The following is a 20,940-nucleotide window of genomic DNA, read 5'->3' as shown; positions in this document are numbered from 1 at the left end:
CACATATAATTTTGTATGTTAGGAAATTTTTATCACTCATATAACGTTAAAAAATCAATACAAGAAAAATAGGAAAAAATCAAAAAGAGAAATTTGTCACATATATAATGTTAAATGTTAAGTGTAGCGGGTTCAATAAAAAAAATCGAGAAAAATGAAAAAATACGTTTTTTGTTACACATATAACGTTATATGTGGCGTGATGGCAGCGGCGACGGTGGTGGTGGCTGCGGCGGCCGCGGTGGCAGCGACGGCAGTGGTGGCGGCGGCCGCGGCTTGATTGCAACAAAAACGAAAAAAAATGAAAAAAATATATGTTTTTGAGTTAGCCAAACAAGACCCTTATTTCTTAGGTGGGGTATTTTTGTCATTAAAATTATTAGTGGACTTAATGGGTTATGAAATTTAGAAGTGAACTAGATGGGTTTGGAAAGTGCTATAGTGGATTTATGAAAAATTCTCTCTTATGGATATTACCTTTCAATGACTACCGCATAATGAGTGAAAAGGTTTTCTTTTCTTTGTTGATAAATCATTTCCTCTTTAAACTGAATTGAATCTATTTTTGAATTTAAATGAGGTGGTAAATACACAATTATGTTCTATAATAAATTAGGAAAAGTTTTTATATCTACACTTTGTACGTAAAAAAGAGTTAATTTAGCACCTATGTACCAAATAAAATAGGATTTTTACAAAACCATAAAACAGTACTGTTTCTCAGCGCAAAACAGCGAGTCAAGCACTCCAGTCGTTACGCTCTTTTGGCAGTCCAGTCGTCGCTCAGGGAGAAAAGGGAAAAGAGAAGATGGATGGGGCATATTCCTTCTTTGACCCGGACGGCACTCTCTCCCTCTTCTTCCTCCTCCATAATTGATAAACACCCACTTCATCGCCTCTCAATTGGAACCCGCAAGATCCCAATCTCACACGCTGTTCTGATATTGTGACTGCTAAGGATACGTGGGCTAGCAATTAGAGAGTCTATGATGGTTTTCTTCATGAAGAAGATATCAGTCGATACCGGAGCTCTGACTGTTCTTATGTATACTTTTATCTGGTTGATGCTGACTAGTAGCTTCAGCTATGGTCTTGAGAGCGATATAAATTGCTTGAAGGCTCTGAAAGCTTCCTTGGAAGACCCCTTCAATTATTTAAGCTCATGGGATTTCAACAATGACACGGAGGGCTTCATCTGCAAATTCACTGGGATTGACTGCTGGCACCCCGATGAGAGCAAGGTCTTAAATATTCGACTTTCTGACATGGAGCTCAAGGGTGAATTTCCACGCGGCCTTCAAAATTGTTCAGCCCTCACAGGCCTAGACCTCTCCAGCAACAAGTTCTATGGAACTATTCCATCGGACTTCTCAGCAATACTCCCATATGTGACGACTCTTGATCTCTCCTCCAACAATTTTTCGGGTGAGATCCCTAAGGGCATGGTGAATTGTACTTATCTTAATGTCCTTAAACTCGACAGAAATAAGTTGAGTGGTCAAATTCCTTTGGAGCTTGTCCTCCTTAGTCGGCTCAAGTCATTCAGTGCAGCAAACAATCTTTTGAGCGGACCAGTTCCCAGCTTCAACTTTTCTGTTGCCGCTGAGAACTACGCGAATAATGCAGGTCTATGTGGTAGGCCCTTAACCGCTTGCCAGGGTGCGTCGAAGAAACCTCACTCTGGAGTCCTTGTGGGAGCCGCTGTTGGTGGGGTCACTATTGCGGCATTAGGTGTGGCTATTGCTATGTTCTTCTATATGCGCAGGGTGTCTAGAAAGAAGAAGGAAGATGACCCTGATGGAAATAGATGGGCAAAGAGTCTAAAGGGAGCCAAAGCCATTAAGCTTTCCATGTTTGAGAAGTCGGTTTTGAAAATGAGGCTAAGTGATCTAATGAAGGCCACTAACAGCTTCAGCAAAGACTACATTATTGGGACAGGAAGAACAGGAACTGTGTACAAGGCAACGCTTGAAGATGGGACGTCACTCATGGTGAAGAGGTTGCAGGATACAAAGCACTCTGAGAAAGAATTTGCATCCGAAATGGCCACTCTAGGAAACGTGAAGCACCGTAACCTGGTTCCCCTGTTAGGCTTTTGTGTGGCTAAGAAGGAGAGGCTTTTGGTTTATAAGTTCATGCCAAATGGTACCCTCCATGATCGGCTACAGCTTGTGAACGAAGGCGACAAATCATTGGACTGGCCTTTGAGGCTCAAAATTGGGATAGGGGCAGCCAAAGGGTTTGCTTGGCTTCATCATAGTTGTAATCCCCGTATAATTCATCGAAATGTAAGTTCCAAATGCATTCTATTGGATGCGGATTATGAGCCCAAGATATCTGATTTCGGACTTGCTAGGCTCATGAACCCAGTTGACACTCACTTGAGTACTTTCGTAAATGGGGAGTTCGGTGATTTGGGTTATGTGGCTCCTGAGTATGCACAAACTCTTTTGGCCACTCCAAAAGGTGATGTTTACAGCTTTGGGGTTGTGCTTCTTGAACTGGTGACTGGTGAGAGGCCTACATTTGTGGCCAAAGCCCCAGAAAGCTTCAAGGGAAACTTAGTGGAATGGATTACACAACTTTCCAGCAACGGTAAGCTTCAAGATTCCATCGATAATACTTTGACCGGAAAGGGTTACGATGGTGAGCTTTTCCAGTTTCTTAAAGTTGCATGTAGCTGTGTAATTCCGGCTGCCAAGGAGAGGCCAACTATGTTTGAGGTGTACCAGCTTCTTAGAGCTATAGGTGAGCGGTACCATTTCTCAATGGATGACGATATTTTGATGCCATCAGACAACACTGGTGATGCTGATTATCTAGAAGAGCTTATTGTTGCCCGAGAAGTAATAGAGAGCCATTAGGGTGGTGTGGGTAGGTGAGAATGGTGAAAGATGATACCATAAATTATGTGTAATTATCTGCTGTAGCTGTTGTTGTTTATATAAAAATGTTTATAGCTTGCTTGTTTCATTGTTGATATTGACTGTTCAATTTTGGAGAAAGCTGCTCCAGTACTCAATTATATTAGATCATATATGGTTACACCATATTTCAAAAAAAAAAAAACCATAAAACATAACTAAAAGGTACACACAAAAAAAAAAAAGAAGTGACATTTGGCGCATTCGTGGTTCTTCTCAGAAGTGTCACTTTGCATTACTATGTAGTAGGAGTAGTATAGATGTATTTGGCTAAGGTAGTATACTTTCCATCATAAATTTGAATTGCAAAAAGGCATCCAATTTTCAAATAATAATTTTATAATCTAATATTTTATCCTAATATTGGAAAAAAATTTACATAAAATAACTGTTATTCTAAAAGTGTGCTCGGGCATCTTGCATGTCCAATTGTTGCCAAACTTGTTTTTTTGGAAAATCACAATCATAATCTTACCAATTCTAATCACCCTATATAACAGTCTCTTGTTGGAGAAATTTTGGGGTGCCGGGTGGATGCCATGTCAACCGGCCGACATGGTGTCCGAGCACCACATTCGGGTTGTTCAAAAGTGTATTGGATGGCCCAGATTGAAACACTACATCTCTCTTTATTTTTCTATTTCCAAATTCGAGCCGTCCAAAACCAAAATGAATAGCCCGGATGCGCTGAGCGGGTACCACGTGGTACTCGCTCGGCATTGAAAATCTTCTCCTCTTTTTTATACTTTTTTGAATTATGAATCACCATTATCTTTAAGTTTCCCCAAACGTAAATCAATGTACTTTCCATAATCAATTTGAATTGCAACAAGGCATTCAATTTTCTCCAATAATAATTTATCAAAACCCATCTCAATCGGTCACTGAAATCTCAAACCCAAGTTTGGGTTTCCTTTCGGTATGTTTTTTTTTTTGATCCGCTCCTTTCGGTATGTTGAAGTGGGGGTTTATCCTCTTTGTCAACATGGACCACCGCATCTCAATGACGTGGATTATTGCAAGATCGATTTTCTTCCGGAAGGTGAGTATTATCGTGGTTTTCTCGGCTCTTGCATGGATTGCTCTGCGTGGATAATTACATAGATGGTGAATTAAATCTTCGTTTATGGAATCCATCGACAAGAGAATCTAAAAGGATACCGGAGTTTATATTGCCAACTACAAACTCAGGGTGGACGAGAAGAGACTGTGTTTTTGGAGCGTTTGGGTTTGGTTATGACGATTCAAATGATGATTACAAGGTGGTTTTTTACTGTAACGCTAAAAGAGACAGGCTTGAAACTCAAGTTCATGTGTATTCTTTGAGAAAAAATTCTTGGAGAAGGATTCGAGCATATGGTTGTTTTTCAGTAGTTTATACCCATCCTGTTCATTGTGTTAATAGAGTTCTCCATTGGTTGGCCATGCCCTCTCTGGATCCGGGGGATCCTGGGAGGAGCATTCTTTCCTTTAATTTAGCAAAAGAAACATTTCTGGAAATATTGCAGCCTAATTATGGAGATGGAAGTTGGTTATGGAGTATTGGGGTCTTAGAAGAATTCCTGGCTCCGTTCAGTTGCCAGAAAAGTACAGGAAAGGATGGGAAAATCAACTTTTCCATGATTTTTGTAGTGTTCAGTTGGCAGGAAAGTAGTAGGAAACATGTTTTTAAGTTTTCCTGCAGGAATTACTTTCCTGCAAAAGTGATCCTACAAAAAACACAGGATTTTGCGTCACGGGAAAAGAAAAATGAGTGAACACTCACAAAATTTTCCCGAAAGTTTCTTTTTCCTGACAAATGAACAACTAAACCTTAATTATTCTTGCAAAATTCTTTTGTCAAATAAACACTCACAGGAAAATAATTTTCTTTTTCTTTTACTTCACTTTACTTGAGTTTTCCTGAGAATAATTTTCCTGTACAACATTTCTGGCAACTGAACGGAGCCAAATTGTGTACTTACTGACAACAGCGAATATCGTGCTGGCGTTTGGGTGATGAAAGGAGTATGGCGTGGAGTTGTCGTGGACTAAACTGCTCGCAATCTCAAATGCTGAAAATCCTGGATTATTCGGCCCTTTCCTTTTGATGGTTGCGAACCAAACTTAGACACGGACAAAGCTGACCGCAGACCCTGGCCTTTTAGTATGGCAAAGAAGGGTGAAATTGTGCTTGATGTTGGGCGGGATTTGGTTTTATACAATTACAAGGACGAAACATTCAAGTATTCTTTTGCTTCCTTGATGGATGCCCGCGAGCATTTGGATTGGTACACCTTCAGTGAGAGCCTAGTTTCACCAAATGCTTACGGCAGAGGTTGAGACTCCACACCAATGATATATGGATGGGCATGGAAGAAGGTCGAGATTGATACTTTTACATCCATTTGATACCAAATTTCTCAACTTTCATTGCTAATGTTTTGTTAATTTAATTTATGTGATATTGACTTTGATAACCCAACATGTCAGTCTGTGACTGTATTGTGGTTTATATTGGAGTAGTTCGTTTTTCCTTTTCTAGCTCTTTGTGTGTGTGTGTCTGTCATCGTTAATTTGTTAGTAGCATTAGCATGGACCATGGGAATGAAATGAAAGAAATCGAAGATTTTTTTTTTAAACGGCGAAAAAAAATCTCTAGATTGACGAGATGTCAACCAAAGAGAAACCCCAAGGGACAAAAAGTCCAGCACCTAATAGGCCTAAATGCCTAGATAAAATAATAAAGCACATGAAATGCAGCCCAAACACCAAAAGAGACCTAAAAGTCAAAATACAAGTAATAAACCTAGCAATTAAAGCCCAAAAAAAACACCAAAACCCTAAAACGAAGAGATGGAATCCTGATGCCAGGCCACCGCCACCGCGAAGCACCAAATTGCCATGAGTCTACAGTGAGTCGTTGATCCCAAAACGATCTGAGGATCGCCAAGACCGCCACCATACCTCGTAGCCTGAAAAGAACCCAAAACAACCCTAAAAAAATTGAGTGACATTTTGGCGCATTCGTGGTTCTTCTCACAAGTGTCACTTTCCATTACTATGTGGTACTCCAGTTTTGGATAGCAATAACCTTACCAATTCTAAAATTATATTATAAAACAGAGCGATTTTTGTCTACACATATAAATATGAGCGCTTCTGCCGCCATTGATTGCCTTCAAACTGAGATCGTAACCGTCCGATAAAGTAAATGTTTCCTTAAGTTATACTTTGACTTGCTGTTGCAGTGATATATACACTTTTCTTTCTAATTTATTACCTTTTGATTTTTTCTATTTTAACTTGTAAATTATTGTTTTTTTTTTATTTATTTCTTCTCTCTATCTTGGCATGAGCTTTTTAAAGTGAAGCAGAGAATGAGTAGATTATATTGGATGGGTATAGTAGACAATTTATTTAAGTTGGAACTGTATTTCGTTTGGACAGCATTCGATAGTGACCTTATATAACAGTCTCTTTTTATATATTTTTTGAAATATGAATCGCCATAATTCTTTCAATTTCCCAAACGTAAATCAATGTAATTCCTATAATCAATTTGAATTCCAATAAGGCATTCAAAATTTTCCAATAATGATTTTAAAATCAATTTTTTTAATTCTAACATAGATTTTCCTCTTTGAAAAGTAATCACCCTATATAACAGTCTCTTTTTGATATTTTTTGGAAATATGAATCGCCATAATCTTTAAGTTTCCCAAACCTAAATCAATGTACTTTCTATAATCAATTTGAATTCCAACAAGGCATTCAATTTTTTCCAATAATGATTTTAAAATCAATTTTTTTATTCTAATTTAGATTTCCTCTTTGAAAAGAAAAGTAGAAAAACATTTAGATGTATAGGAAACATTCTCTAGTTAAGGGTGTGTTTATTAGTTTAGGAAAGAAAGATAAAGGAAGGCAAATCAAAATGTTACTTTTACCGATTTAAAAAAAGGGCAAATCAAAGAGGAAAAACCTTTTTCCTTCCTTCTTAAAGATAAAGAGAAAATTTAAAAGAAAACATGTCGAAAATAATGTCCCTTGTCCCTTTATTTCTATTTCAGTCCTTATTCCTTGCTCAATTTCTTTGTTAGGGCTGTTTGATTGACGAGATAATGATAAAAAGTGCAAACAAGAGAAAGAAAAACATCTACTTTTTGTGTATTCATTTAGCAAGAATGTCCAAGAAAGTGGTAAAAAATAAAGTTTTCCATCCCTCGAAATCTAGAAAGCTATACTTTACTTTTTCCCAAAAAAAAAAAAGGCCGAAAAATTTTATTTTCTTACGAGAATGAGCAATTATTACTCTGACATCCTTAATTAGACAGATGCGAGGAAAAATATTATTTTCTTTTACTTTAGTTTACTTTCTCTCGTTTTCACTTTTCATTTTATTTTTCTCGCTAATCGGACCCTAAGAAAAAATACAAAAAATCCTTTCTTCATTTCTGTAAAAACAAAAAAAAACAAAAATCCTTTCCTCCAACTTTCTTTTTTGGCAAAACTCGTTTTTTCTGAACAATATTTAGCAAAAAAAAAAACCCAAATACAGGAAGGAAAGTATTACAGGAAGGAACTTGCCCCCAAAAAAAAAGGAAAAAATGAAAGAAACCAAATACAGGAAGGATTCGACGATTCCTATAATTACCCGTCGTCTCTTTCACTTTCTCCTTACTCCTCCCAGGAAGAAGCTCCAAAACAAAAAACTACACACACACACAAAGCAGTGGCGTTCAATGGCGACGGCAAGGATCTCAAAAGAGGTTAGAAGTGCTATGCAATGGTGTTCAATGGCAATTGCAAGGACCTCAAAAGGACGAGGCATGATAATTGCTATGCAATGGTGTTCAAAAATTGCGATTGCAAGGATCTCGAAAGGGCGAGGAGGGATCAGAAGCTGTTCAAAGAACAACAGCCATCGGGAAAAAGACAAAAACAATCGAGCTGGTAAGGTTCCCAATCTATTACCAGAGCTTCCAATTGATGTTATTTCCGAAATTCTTTCCCGCCTCCCGGTGAAGTCCCTGCTCCGTTTTAGGTGCGTAGGCAAATCATGGTGTTCGCTAATCTCAGACCCACGATTTATCAAGACCCATCTCAATCGGTCACTGAAATCTCAAACCCAAGTTTGGGGTTCCTTTCGGTATGTTAAAAAGGGGTTTTATCCTCTATGTCAACATGGACCATCGCATCTCAATGCCATGGATTATTGTTGCTCCAATTTTCGCAAGATCGATTTTGGTCGGGAAGGTGAGTCTGCTTATCGTGGTTTTCTCGGCTCTTGCCATGGATTGCTCTGCGTGGATAATTACATAGATGGTGAATTAAATCTTCGTTTATGGAATCCATCGACAGAGAATCTAAAAGGATACCGGAGTTTAAATTGCCAACTACAAATTCAGGGTGGATGAGAAGAGACCGTGTTTTTGGAGCGTTGGGGTTTGGTTATGACGATTCAAATGATGATTACAAGGTGGTTTTTTACTGTAACGCTAAAAGAGACAGGCTTGAAGCTCAAGTTCATGTGTATTCTTTGAGAAAAAATTCTTGGAGAAGGATTCAAGCATATTGTTGTTTTTCGGTAGATTATGCCCATCCTGTTCATTATGTTAATGGAGTTCTCCATTGGATGGCCTGGCCCTCTCTGGATCCGGGGGATCCTAGGAGGAGCATTCTTTCCTTTAATTTAGCAAAAGAAACATTTCTGGAAATACTGCAGCCTAATTATGGTGATGGAAGTTGGTTATGGAGTATTGGGGTCTTAGAAGAATCCCTTTGTGTGCTTTCTGACAATAGCAAATATCACGCTGATGTTTGGGTGATGAAGGAGTATGGCGTGGAGCTGTCGTGGACTAAACTGCTCGCAATCTCATATGCAGAAAATCCAGGATTATTTCGGCCCTTTCCTTTTGATGGTTGCAAACCAAACGTAGACACGGACAAAGCTGACCGCAGACCCTTGCCTTTTACTATGGCAAAGAAGGGTGAAATTGTGTTTGATGTTGGGCGGGATTTGGTTTTATACAATTACAAGGATGAAACATTCAAGTATTCTTTTGCTTCCTTGATGGATGCCCACGGGCATTTTGGTTGGCACACCTTTAGTGAGAGCCTAGTTTCACCAAACGCTTATGGCAAAGGTTGACTGGTTGAGATATGGAGGGGTATGGAAGAAGGTAGAGACTGATACTTTTACATCCATTTGATACCAAATTTCTCAACTTTCATTGCTAATTTTTTGTTAATGTAATTCTGCGATATTGACTTTGACAACCCAACATGTCAGTCTCTGACTGTATTGTGGATTATATTAGTTCGTTTTCCCTTTTCTAGCTCTTTTGTGTGTGTGTGTGTGTTTGTCATCGTTAATTTTTGATGATCGTTTCGTTCTAATGATGTGGGCGATAGGTTCGTAGTAGTAACTCTTTAGTGCATGGTAGTTGATGACAGAAAGATGATCATTTCGTTGTAATGATATGGGAGATAGGTGTGTAGTAGAAACTCTTTAAGTGCTTGGTAGTTGATGACAGAAAGCAGCAGCTCATGATAAATAACCTTCAAAGGGCTGTCAGTTATCCAGTAATCCTCGCAGCATTCTGATCTCTTCGGTCCCAAATCTAAATACCAACGTTTGCTAGGAATAAATTTGTCAACCCATCACGCTTTCCCTTATTTGAGACTATTGATTTACATATAGCTGAAAATTTATCGTTGTGTCACCAACTATTTAAATCATAACAATACTTTTAGAAGATTACTTTATTTCGCAATGATGTTTAAAGCAGATTAGTAAAGACCAGTTTAAAGCAGCTTCTCTTTAACCGTCTCTAATTGTGGCTAACTAGCTCGGCTTCCATGAGCTAACCTAAGATTTTTTTATAGATAACTGATCCTGTTTGCATTTCAAAACTCCTGCCACATCATTTCAAAACTCCTGCCACATCTTTGGCTCGCTTGGCTTTGAAGTCGTTGGGTAAATTTGTGTATCTCAATTCATTCCTAGAGTAGAAGAGAGGGATTGTTACATGTTTACGAGGTGCTATTTTGGTTCTGTTTTTTTTAGTGAATAGGCGGTATACCTGACATGTTTTCATGCTGCTCTTACGATTTCTAGCAAAATCTTCAAGCTATTTTTATTTTTATTTTTCAGAAAGGAGAATAATTTATTGATCTGAAGAGCGGAGAAACGCCTAAACATAAAAAAGGACAGAACCCCATGGGGCAGAGTAGTCTTCCATAACCCAAACGAACCACTAGAAAGGGCTTCATTTGCACTAACATGTGCAGCCCGATTGCAATGTGTTTTTGGCAATGTGTTCTGTTATTTTATCCTTTTCTTTGTGTCTCCTTTGACTTTATTTTCTTGACTCCTCTCTCTTTTTCCTGGTGTTTCAATCGTCACGAAAAACGTTTTATTTCTCAGAATCATTAAGTCTGATGCAAAGAAATGGTTAATAGATCTGAAATATTCCTTGATCTCATTGTTAAGTGGTGGAAAATGTAAGAATAGAAGTTACAGAACTGGCATAATGGGGACTGGGGAGGACACAGTTGAAGCTAGCATTTCAATGATGGCTCTTTGGTTGCTAAATGGGGGAGGATACTGTTCAAGTGTTTCAGTGATAGAAATCCCGTGTAGCGTACAGTTTGTGTTTATTCTCTGCAAACCCAGTTGTGACTCAGCATGTTTCTCAATCTTTTTCGCAAGTGCTCCTAAAGGAGTTTGTGAGAATATGACTGAGTGCAAACATTGTTTTCCCAGTCTAATGTCACAAATATGCCGGAAAATTTCTCTTCAGACAAACACAGATTTACAACTCAATTAAAATACCCCAGTTCCTTTACACACTAGCTAGTTGTTTATATACATGTAGCAGCTACTTATTCATCTCTGCCCAAGCAGTTTAAGTATTTTCAGCGTACTAAATCCCAGAAGCTCTCTGATTTCTGAACCATGGGATGAATGAACCGAGTCTGTTCAGTCTAGTCCAGTGTTCCTACTCACTATTCATCCATACCTCCCGAAGAAGCTGATACCTCACAGAAATTAGGCTGCTATTCTCTATCGATTCCCAACAGGGTTTTGTTGAAGGTGAACTCAAGCTCTGGATGTTGGCGAATCCAATTCATCAAGCTCATCATCACTAGTATATGATTTCTTGAGAACTGAGGACCCACTTCTTCTAAGCTTAGGTTGGCTTCCTATCTCTACATGGGAGATGCACGGCATGGGATGTCTGTGACGAAACCTTCCTCAGCCTCAAGCGGATCCTGAATCAAATTAAACCGGAACAAAAGTGCTCTTAAGACTCTTCCCATAGTAAAATTTTCAAAGCTTAACGCTTTGCTTGGATAGATGCGGATTTCAAATGAATGGAGATGACATTGTTACTCGATGAGAATTGCTCAAATTTAGCTCTGATAGTCTATATGTAGCTCTCAACTTCAAGTTACGTGCTTTATCGCAGTGGATTTGAAATAGCACTATTTAATTGGAGTTATTTGAAATCCTTCATGTTAAGAACGGTAATTATACATTGATCCAAATGAACGGAATACGTCTCTATCCTATCTCTAATCCATGTTCCACTGTAGTTTCAAATCCAAAACTAAACCTCTTCTTTGTTTGAAGGAAACATCCAAACCAATGGTTTGAAATCAATGTCGATTCAAATTGAACCTCTAACTCTTTCATTGGCCTACAACAATAGTAATAGTACCCATGTAATCCCCCAATCAATTGGGGTAGGGGCGGAGAGAACCAGAGAAAGACCTAACCTTTGACAATATAAGCACAAAGTAGCTACTGGCTGCTCTTAGAAATTTTTACCACTAGAATAGCAGCTCCCTATACCTCCAAAAATCGAGAACTGAAGGCACATTATGTAGTGGAACCATGTCCTGAATCAAAGCCGAAAGGCATCGGAGAGGGCATACTTAGAGACCTAATTCAATTTTTTAATATGGCGCACAACTGTTTTATTAGGCTAATGGTTATACATATCATGCATGCTTATGTACTTTTCCTTCCTTTCATTTTCCGAGAATGATGGACTCGTGTGGAGCCACGAGATTTTACCTTGCTTGGATAACTGAGCAAGGAATTAAAGGATGCATTCAGAAGAGACAAAACTCAATAACCAGAGCTTCAAGCACAGCCTCAGGAATTGGGTCTGGGCAAAAATCGTCTGGGGCAAAGTTGTTGAGTAACCTTTTGATCAGTGGTGCCCCAAATGTTGGACAAACCTTTGAAAAAAAACATGCAGCAAGTAATTAATAACGATGGATCATGCAGGAAAAAGAAACAGAAGGATTTTAAGGTCCTGAGTTAACCTCTTTTCTGATAGACCGGTTCATGAGCATGTCCTTTGGAAGCATCATGAGGTCACTCAAAGCATTTAGAAGACGGAAAGACTTGAAAGATGTATCACAGTCTTATCTACCATCTTCATTGTCATTACTGTCATCTTTCTTGTCTTAAAATGAATCACCATCGTGAATGCCAAACAGGTCGGTAAGCCATCCAGACCAGTTCCCAATTTGTCGTCCAGAACACATGAAAGGAACTCTTTATTCAAGTGCGTCAGAAATATGCTCGCTTCTTGAGGAGTCTAAGGTGTCTGAACAATGATTAGATATTAACGGCAGTGGTTATTGAATTGATAAACTGGAAAATACATATGCTCGGTATCACTTTCTCAGTTCAAAACAAGGAGAAGTATTAGGGACCAATGACAAGAAAAGGCACTTAAGGCCGGAAGATTTACAACATACGGGGGAGCCAACAGCAATAATGGGCAAAGGATGTGGGATTACCTATATTTCAACTAGTAAAAATGTACTTGGACATGCAATATGATATGGACAGATGTGTAATTCTCACCACGGTTTTAAGTTGTGCACCTCCCCCAAAACTTGCTTTTGCCACGGAAATAGGGAGAACCTTGGGACACAGGATCAGTTGGAATTTCATCATCAGATTCATTTAGAATAGCATTGAACATTGCCACATACAATCTAGCCACGCATTGCTCCATTATCTACCCACACAGGAGGCATTCAATCGTGTTTCTATGGTTTTAGGCGGGCTGCATAGCCTGCATTTAATAATCAACTCACATCGAATAACCATATTTGTATTCTGCTTAACAACCAATCGACACGAAAATAGGGATCTAACATAGCATGCACACAACATGAATCTGGGCAATAGTAGAAACTAGAAAGGCCGAATTGCTGTTGCTATTGAATAGTGGCCGTTCAAAGGTAGCAGCAAGCTCAGAATTCTCCATTTTCTTTTCTATTTATTTTACAAGTTGATTTGATGTTTGAGTAATCGTAATTCAGTTATCGACTAGAATTTGCATAAGATCACGCAGAATTGTTAAGAGAGTAGTCCTACATTGCTTTGAAATGAAATGGAGATCACTTAGTAACACAAGGGTCCTCTCCACTCACTGCCAATTGGTTTTGGGTTGGATATAAAGCTTCCACAAGAGTTACATCTAAAAGTACATAAAAGTGTTGCACTCCAAAACACTGCGCCGCCTTCATATGAGAGCTTCTGTCAGTCATAAATTACGAAATCACATCGCCCAATCGGGTAGTTGCATCTCTAGTGATGGTATTGTACTTCACTTATTAGATCTTTGCTTATAATGTTCCATATTGCTTTACTTCGGATTATTCCACATATAGTTGCCAAACAGTGTACCGCAAAAATGAGAAAAGCACAATATTAGACGACCATATAAGATACCAACAAAAAGGTAGGCTGTCAGATGCTAGACCTCCACAATGCATAACAAAAGATATGAGAACACGGATTTTACCTATCTAGCTTGAAGAGGGCAAATCCGTTCACAAGCATCCTTGAAAGCCTTCTTCCAGAGCTCTAATGAGATGTTTACCACCAGAACTGATGTCCTTTGATAGGTTTTACTAGCAGATGCAGATTGTATAGGAAAATTATTCAGTACTCCCGGTGTATACTCCCTCCCCTCACATAACATGTGGGGCTCACGCGGGATCCACATGTAGGCCCCACATCCACATAGTATGTGAGGGGAGGGAGTATACTCCAGGAGTACTGAATAATTACTCGATTGCATATGTGGTGTCACAGTCTGAAGAAAAAAGAGATCAAAGTTAGTTTAAATACCAGCAATCATTCATGGTTCAACCTAGAACTTTGTAATTATTAGGTGGACAAGATTTGGCCTAGATCATACCCTCCCACTGAAAAGAGACTTGAATAGTACTCCATGGACCAAAAAACAAAATAGAAGTAGAAAAGCAGTCATCACCCAATGTTACACTGAGTGTTGGGAGGAGCAGACCTCATACTTTATCTTTGGAATTTCTTTCAATAAAAAGTGCAAATTAAAAGAGGTATAGTGTAAACATGGTATGACCTGCCACCAGACGGCTCAACGATTCTATCTTTTCCAATGCAGATGCAAATCTGCAAGGGTCATCCCAATCATCAAAACTTCCACATAATGTTCCTTTAGTCTTCTTGTTTGGAGAGTACTCCTTCCATTTAAGTGGAGATTATTTCGTGCAGTTTCCCTTCTCGCCACCAGGCCTTTCAGGAGAAGGTCCAGCAGAAAATGGAAGTTGATGTTCTGCCAAAGGCTCAGGTTACGATGGTTCTCAACACAACGGAATTGGGCAACCAAAAAGTCAACCTGGTATTGCGAGTTTGGAAAAGTAAATGAGCTCTTAAGATAGAGTCTAAAAGATAACTTAATGGTAAATAGAGTTCAACCTCATGCCAAAAGAGCGTCAAATGCAGCAAAATGAAATAATAGGAACACTCGCGGCAATCAAACTGATACTTAAAACAAGGAGAGAGAAAAATGGCAAAAACTAATTTCTGCAACCAACCAAGCAAAAGGATTGATATACTTGGTTCAAAACCAATTAATCTAGAAAATATTCAACTGCTACATGCTTGGATGATATGGATGTCATGAATGTTTTTGTAAGATTCAATGTGAATGCTAAGATATAGAACTATAGAAGTACCTTGAAACATCATTTTCACATGCTTTTTCAACTACAACTAATCCTGAGATGGCACCTCTAGCTGCACTAGCTCTCCTTGATTTGACCTTATTTATGGAACTTCAATGCTCCGAAACAACCGAGTAAAGACCAACCTCAATGGCAGCAGCTTCTCTCAGTTTTCCTTCAAGCATCTTTATTTAATGCTCTAGTCGCTGGATTAATTCTACCATCAGAAGTTTTTCTTGTCTCAATCAGATGAACTTTGGTGTCTTTTCTTTGATAATTAATATTGATTTGGTGGCCATTTTGAGCATCTCCCAACTTACCACTCTTGACTGATCCATTGCTCTTACCTGAGTCCCCAAGTGGCCTCACAGACTTAACATTCATCAATCTATCACTGTTTAGGGTATTGCTCTTTTGTCCGACATCTTCTGCACAAAAAGAAAGTGCTTCACTTCCAGATGAGACCCGCTTTCTGGTATCATCTTGCAGCATTTCTGCCTTTTGTCCATTTTCTTGATGTTCCTCCATGTTCCTATCCTTAGCAGGACCATAATGAATGGCATGCATCAGCAATTTCACCTTCATGCGTGTCTTCTGTGCTAGGACTCCAAACTTCATCACTATCCTCATGATTGACTCGAGATTCAACAGAGATTGCTGAAGAGATATTCAGTTTCTTTGCTTCAGATCCTTGCAGAGCATTACGGCAAATAATTTCACTTGAAACCTCTACATCCTGCACTTAAAATGTTTATCTTTACTTCTCATGTTTGTGTTTGACATTACAACAATAGATGAGGATGAACATTGAATACTATAAATGCTATGAAATTTTCTTCAGCCTCTCTTGAAGCTTCTTACTAAAAACCAATTGGCAATGGAGAGGCCCCCAAGCTCATATACTAGGTTTGGAGGTTATATTTAACCAATGTGGGACAAGCTCTAATAGCCTCGATGTTAAGCTTGTCTTTTGAAAGTTGGATAAGTAACATGACAATTTTCTAGGCAAAGCATATGAGAAGATAAGTCTGAGATGAGCCAGATGAACTAACCTTCGAATTTTCATGTAGTTCATTCAGTCTTTGCATCTAATCTGACCATTCTCTTTTTTTGAAGTTAACTGATGTTCGTCATAAGCCCCCCGTGGGGTATCCTTCCTCGCCTGTGGACACTGCAATTGGAACTCCTAGTTATCAAACTAAAAGAAATCATAAAAAGCTATGATCACCCACCTGGACGATATTAGCCACAACACAAGTTTATACAGATGCTAGTTAAATGTTCTCCAGCTGCAAACAAGTTCCAGGAACAATTACATAGCAATCAAATTTAACAACAGAATGAAAATGGATGTGTCAAAGTAGCTGACTGCCAATACGTAAATGAAAATGAGTTGCTGTAGCAAAATGAATCAGTGCAAGTAATACAACGAAGGTTGTAGATGTACCTCTTCAGTATTACAGTATAAGCCCCCATTAGTTTCAAAAGTTAAGAAGAAACAGCCGAAGATGAATGAAGAGAAACATCATCATTAGTAATCGATGCAATCTCAGCTTCCTCAGCAGCATAATCTTCACTCATCAAGGCACTGATTCACCGCCATTCCTCTCCATAGATGTTTCTTTCAACAGGTTGGTGCGACTTTTTTCAAATGCTTAGATCTTAATAAACAGCACCAGCTGAGCTGCGTTGCTAAGGCTCCCTTGCAACTCATTGGGACACTTACGAGAAGTCCCTTTAACAACACCATAGTCTGCCAAATCCACGATGGCAGTTCCCAACAACTGCCCTTTGGTCGTCTTATCCCTCTTAACTTCATTTTTTTTTTATCAGCAAAACAAAATATTTTATTAACTCGATAATGGGTACATCGAGGGCCAAACAAAAATCCCTCTTAACTTCATACAAATTGAACTCTAAGCAATTCTTTCAAAATGAATCACCATCCCCACCTTTGGTGTGCATTTCCCTTGACAGTGTCACTGGAAGACTAAAAGACTCCATAAATTCAATTTTTCCATTACCAGTACTAGACCCAAGTAACGGGACTACAGAGTTAGTACAACCAGAATTCTGGTAACCATGTTCCCATTGAATTATAACGGAACAAATGGCTTTCAGTGATTGAGATGGGGGCCAAGGCTTAACATCTTGAACAAGAATCAAATAATCAAGTTGAACAGCGAGGCTTTTTCTGGTTTTTGCCCTCAGTCCCAGAACCATGATTGCAGGAAAAAATGGTAACACATGAATGAGAGGTGTGCTGTGTCACGCTCCAAATCCGGGAGCATGACCGGCCGTGTACCATGAAGCAATCATGGGACACGAAGCCTAATTAAAAATATTTTTAACAACTTGAAACAAATAAAAAAAAAACTGGATATTTTATTACAATAAAATGTGCGACACGAAACCAATATTTTTCTTAAACAAATGATACGATATCCGATATTTTCCAATCTCCAAATTTCACAATGAACTGCCAATTAACAAAATGCGGAAGCTAATAAATAAAAGTGCGGAAGTTGTTTGACAATAGAAAAAAAATATAAGAATGTAGACGCCCTAGAGGTCCAAACACAAGGTCCCGACAACGCCGCAGAGTCCACTATAATGCTCCATGAACTAACCTGAAAAATAATACGTATGGAATAAATCCGTCAGCTGACGAGCTCAGTGAGTAATTAAGCATGCTAAAGGTAAAGAGTACAACGTGGCACACGTATAGACAAATGATAACGGAAAGCTCCAAGAAATGGTCTCAATAGTGATGATCGATGGGTCAACGAATATCAATAACTAACTAAATAAGAAAGGACAAGATGAACGGCCAACAAGTAGTACCAATGGCCTCAACAATTGATTAACTAATACCAGGATCAATAATCGAATCGAACTAATGGGCATTTACATCAAACAGTTTGCCAAATGATATTCAGAATGACCAACAACAATAATATGGAATTCCAAATCAAAATGGGAACCATAATCACCAATTACCAAGTATCAATTACCAAATGCCAAATATTTTCTCAGGGCTTTGCCCGTTGGATCCAACACCGTACTTAGAGTCACCACAGGATGGCGCCTGGGACCTTTTCCCTAAGCCGATCCGGAATAGGGTCACAGGGTATTCCATAAGTCTTTTCCCTATCCGTTGAGCACTAGAGTCACAGGGTATTTCACAAGTCTTTTCCCTAGTGGCCAAAGTCACCACGATATTTCACGGGTCTTTTCCTTGGACTTTAATAAATATCAACACGGTCTATGGTCCCAAACACAAATAGAACAACGGCGAGCCGGAGGCACCTGCACCAGGATTATTCCCCGTGCCGTTGCAGAGTCACAATAATATTAAGGATTCAACGAACGAACAACAAGAAAAATAAGGGCAATCCATCAATCCTATTAATTTTTATCAATGAACCTTGTATGCCAAAGGGTATGTCAATTGCCAATAATTATGAGAGCAACGAATAAGAATAATTATCATCGGATCACAATCAATAACGAATTGTCAAGAATCGATAGGCTCAAGAGGATTCCAAAAAAGGGATCACATGCTTAACCACTCACCTCGATTGGATAGATAAATCGCGAAATGTAATATTGCTCGAGTACTCTGCTAGTCTGAACAAAAGAATGCATTACGGAAATCAATTCAATGAAATTGACTACACTAGTTACCAGTGAAACTAATACCAATATAGTTACTTCTAATATTAACTTCCCTTTAAGTTAACTCCAGGAACAACCATTAATCTCTCAATTCTCTCGCCTCAACACACGCACACACTGCACATGCATACAGGTTCATAATATACTAATATATATATATACATATTCTCACACTTGTAAACCAAGCACAACACACACTACAACCAACACCCCATGCGCACAACCTCATCTCCATTGCCGCCCCTCCTTCTCTCTCCTCCATTCACGTGGCACCACCAAATAAAACCACACTGTTTTCCCAAATCAAAGCCCCTATTTCTATGTGTTTGTATAACCATTAACTATATACTCAACAAGGAAGAAAAAGAGACGATGAAAACCTTACCCGAAGATTCACCGATCTGTTACAACCTGTCACGCCCCGGATTTTTAACATATTAATGATTGTATTTTCGATAATAGTCCATCACGGTAGTACTTCATAATACCCCAAATTATCTCCCATAATCCGTCCAAAAGAACCATTAAGTTAAAGTTTACAATTTATGGCACTCCGGCCCCAAATACTTAGACAATAATCCCAAAAGAGTAAGTCAAAAGAATATGATAGGAATTACGATTACATCTTCAAAAGGATTTTACAAAAGATGCCATGATAATTCCTCGGCGTTAGCTTTCAAAAGAATGGAGTCATATGCACGTCAAGCACTCCAAATCAATGCCCTTGTGGTGTACCTGAAAATAATAATAGGTTGAGCTACACTAGCCCAGTAGAGAAAACTTTGCTCAAACTATATGCATATGAAATGGACAATGCACCGAGATGAACATTGATACAAGAAAGTTTCCCACATGGACAAGAGCAAGAGAATAATACTTGATAATCAATCCCATTCATATTCACGTTACTTAATGATCTCTAAATTCTCTGTTTTCATAGTAGCAAGTGTTTTCGATTCCCTTTCCGGGCATTTGGGACCCCGTGCGTCCCGAATTTATTCCGGCATCGCACCATTTGGTGGATCCGTGGCTTTCTTGTGCACGTCCGGGCATTTAGGACCCCGTGCGTCCCATTTCCGGCATCCCACCTCATAATGGATCCGTGGCTTTCTTCATTTCGTTCTATCATTCTAAGTCGTGACTTTTCAATTTTTTTTTTTTTAGGCCTCAATATGGTAAAGCATGACGTATGTCAAGTCCGTATTATTCATAAAACAAGTCACGCTACTCACGCAATAACCCAAATGCGTAGACAAACGCACAAGTATGATATTCATTTAATTCTACACTTTCTTTAACTACAACGAGAGCCAAATGAATGAGTATGATCTACGAATCATTGGAATACGAGCGATCATCCTTAGAGATGATTTGAAGGTGTTTAAAAGATATTAGAAGTGATCGGAGGTCCAAACCATGGAAGGAGAAACTTTTCAAAAATTTCCAGTTTGGTACATGTAGCAAGATTAAGGCGCTACATGTAGCCAGCGAACATAAGGTATAATTTGGGTTTGGTACATGTAGCGGTTAATGGTGCTATATGTAGCCAGCGAACAGAATGTATAATTTGAGTTTGCTACATGTAGCGGTTAAGGGTGCTACATGTAGCCAATGGACGAAAAATCAAAGAAATCTGGGTTTGCTACATGTACCGGGTAAACATTGGTACATGTAGCACCTGGGTTTTTCAGCACGGTTTTGACAGATTTCAAGGGCAAACCCAAGGCCTCCAAATAGCGATCCAAGGCAAGTTTTGGACATTGAATCCACTCATAAACATATAAAGAGAGTAAGAATTCCCTACCTCGACGTGGAGAACGAAACTCAACGAGATTGATCGAGCCCTAGCTTTGAAATTTGAAATCCTCCGAGATTATTCCTCCCCGAGCTTGCTCCAACGAAATACGGGTTCAATACCAAGAATGGATGAAGGGTTGAAGGTTATTTGTCATGGGTTTTGAGTGAGGAGTGAAGTTTTAGGTGTTGGAGGAGGAGAGAGAGAGAGTGCCGAGAGGGAGAGAGAGATCGGGAGTTAGAGAGAGAGGGTGAGGGGCATAATACTCCTCTACACACACACCCACACATATATATATTACTCACACTTCAAATTTGCACATGCACCCTCCTACAAACAATCCCATCGCATTCACCCCAATTCATTTAAACTTAATAAAACCCAAATTTTTTTCTTAATTATAATATCGAATAAACCTTTTCATTAATTTATAAAAATACAGGTCCTTACACAACCACTGGGGTAGAACTCACCCCTGAAAACCTGCTTACAAGGGAAGGGAGCCCCAATGGTTATATGAGCACATGGCCGCCCATA

General features: G+C 38.9%; 2 protein-coding genes and 1 pseudogene across 2 annotated transcripts; 2 read left to right on the top strand and 1 right to left on the bottom strand.

Annotated features, from left to right (window-relative positions):
* Positions 1–718: 718 nt before the first annotated feature.
* LOC131304177 (probably inactive leucine-rich repeat receptor-like protein kinase At5g48380) lies at positions 719–2,972 on the top strand. Its single transcript, XM_058331312.1, has one exon. It carries the CDS (start codon positions 987–989, stop codon positions 2,862–2,864), a length of 1,878 nt encoding a protein of 625 aa, XP_058187295.1. The 5' UTR covers positions 719–986; the 3' UTR covers positions 2,865–2,972.
* Positions 2,973–7,378: 4,406 nt separating this feature from the next.
* LOC131304296 (F-box/kelch-repeat protein At3g06240-like) lies at positions 7,379–9,247 on the top strand. The gene has a single exon (XM_058331492.1). It carries the CDS (start codon positions 8,251–8,253, stop codon positions 9,055–9,057), a length of 807 nt encoding a protein of 268 aa, XP_058187475.1. The 5' UTR covers positions 7,379–8,250; the 3' UTR covers positions 9,058–9,247.
* A 1,763-nt stretch (positions 9,248–11,010) lies between these two features.
* Positions 11,011–17,153, bottom strand: LOC131304654 (uncharacterized; annotated as a pseudogene).
* Positions 17,154–20,940: the final 3,787 nt, after the last annotated feature.

This window comes from Rhododendron vialii, chromosome 10a (assembly GCF_030253575.1).
Source record: "Rhododendron vialii isolate Sample 1 chromosome 10a, ASM3025357v1".
Lineage (NCBI taxonomy): Eukaryota > Viridiplantae > Streptophyta > Magnoliopsida > Ericales > Ericaceae > Rhododendron > Rhododendron vialii.
This window is presented reverse-complemented; position numbering and strand designations above follow the sequence as displayed.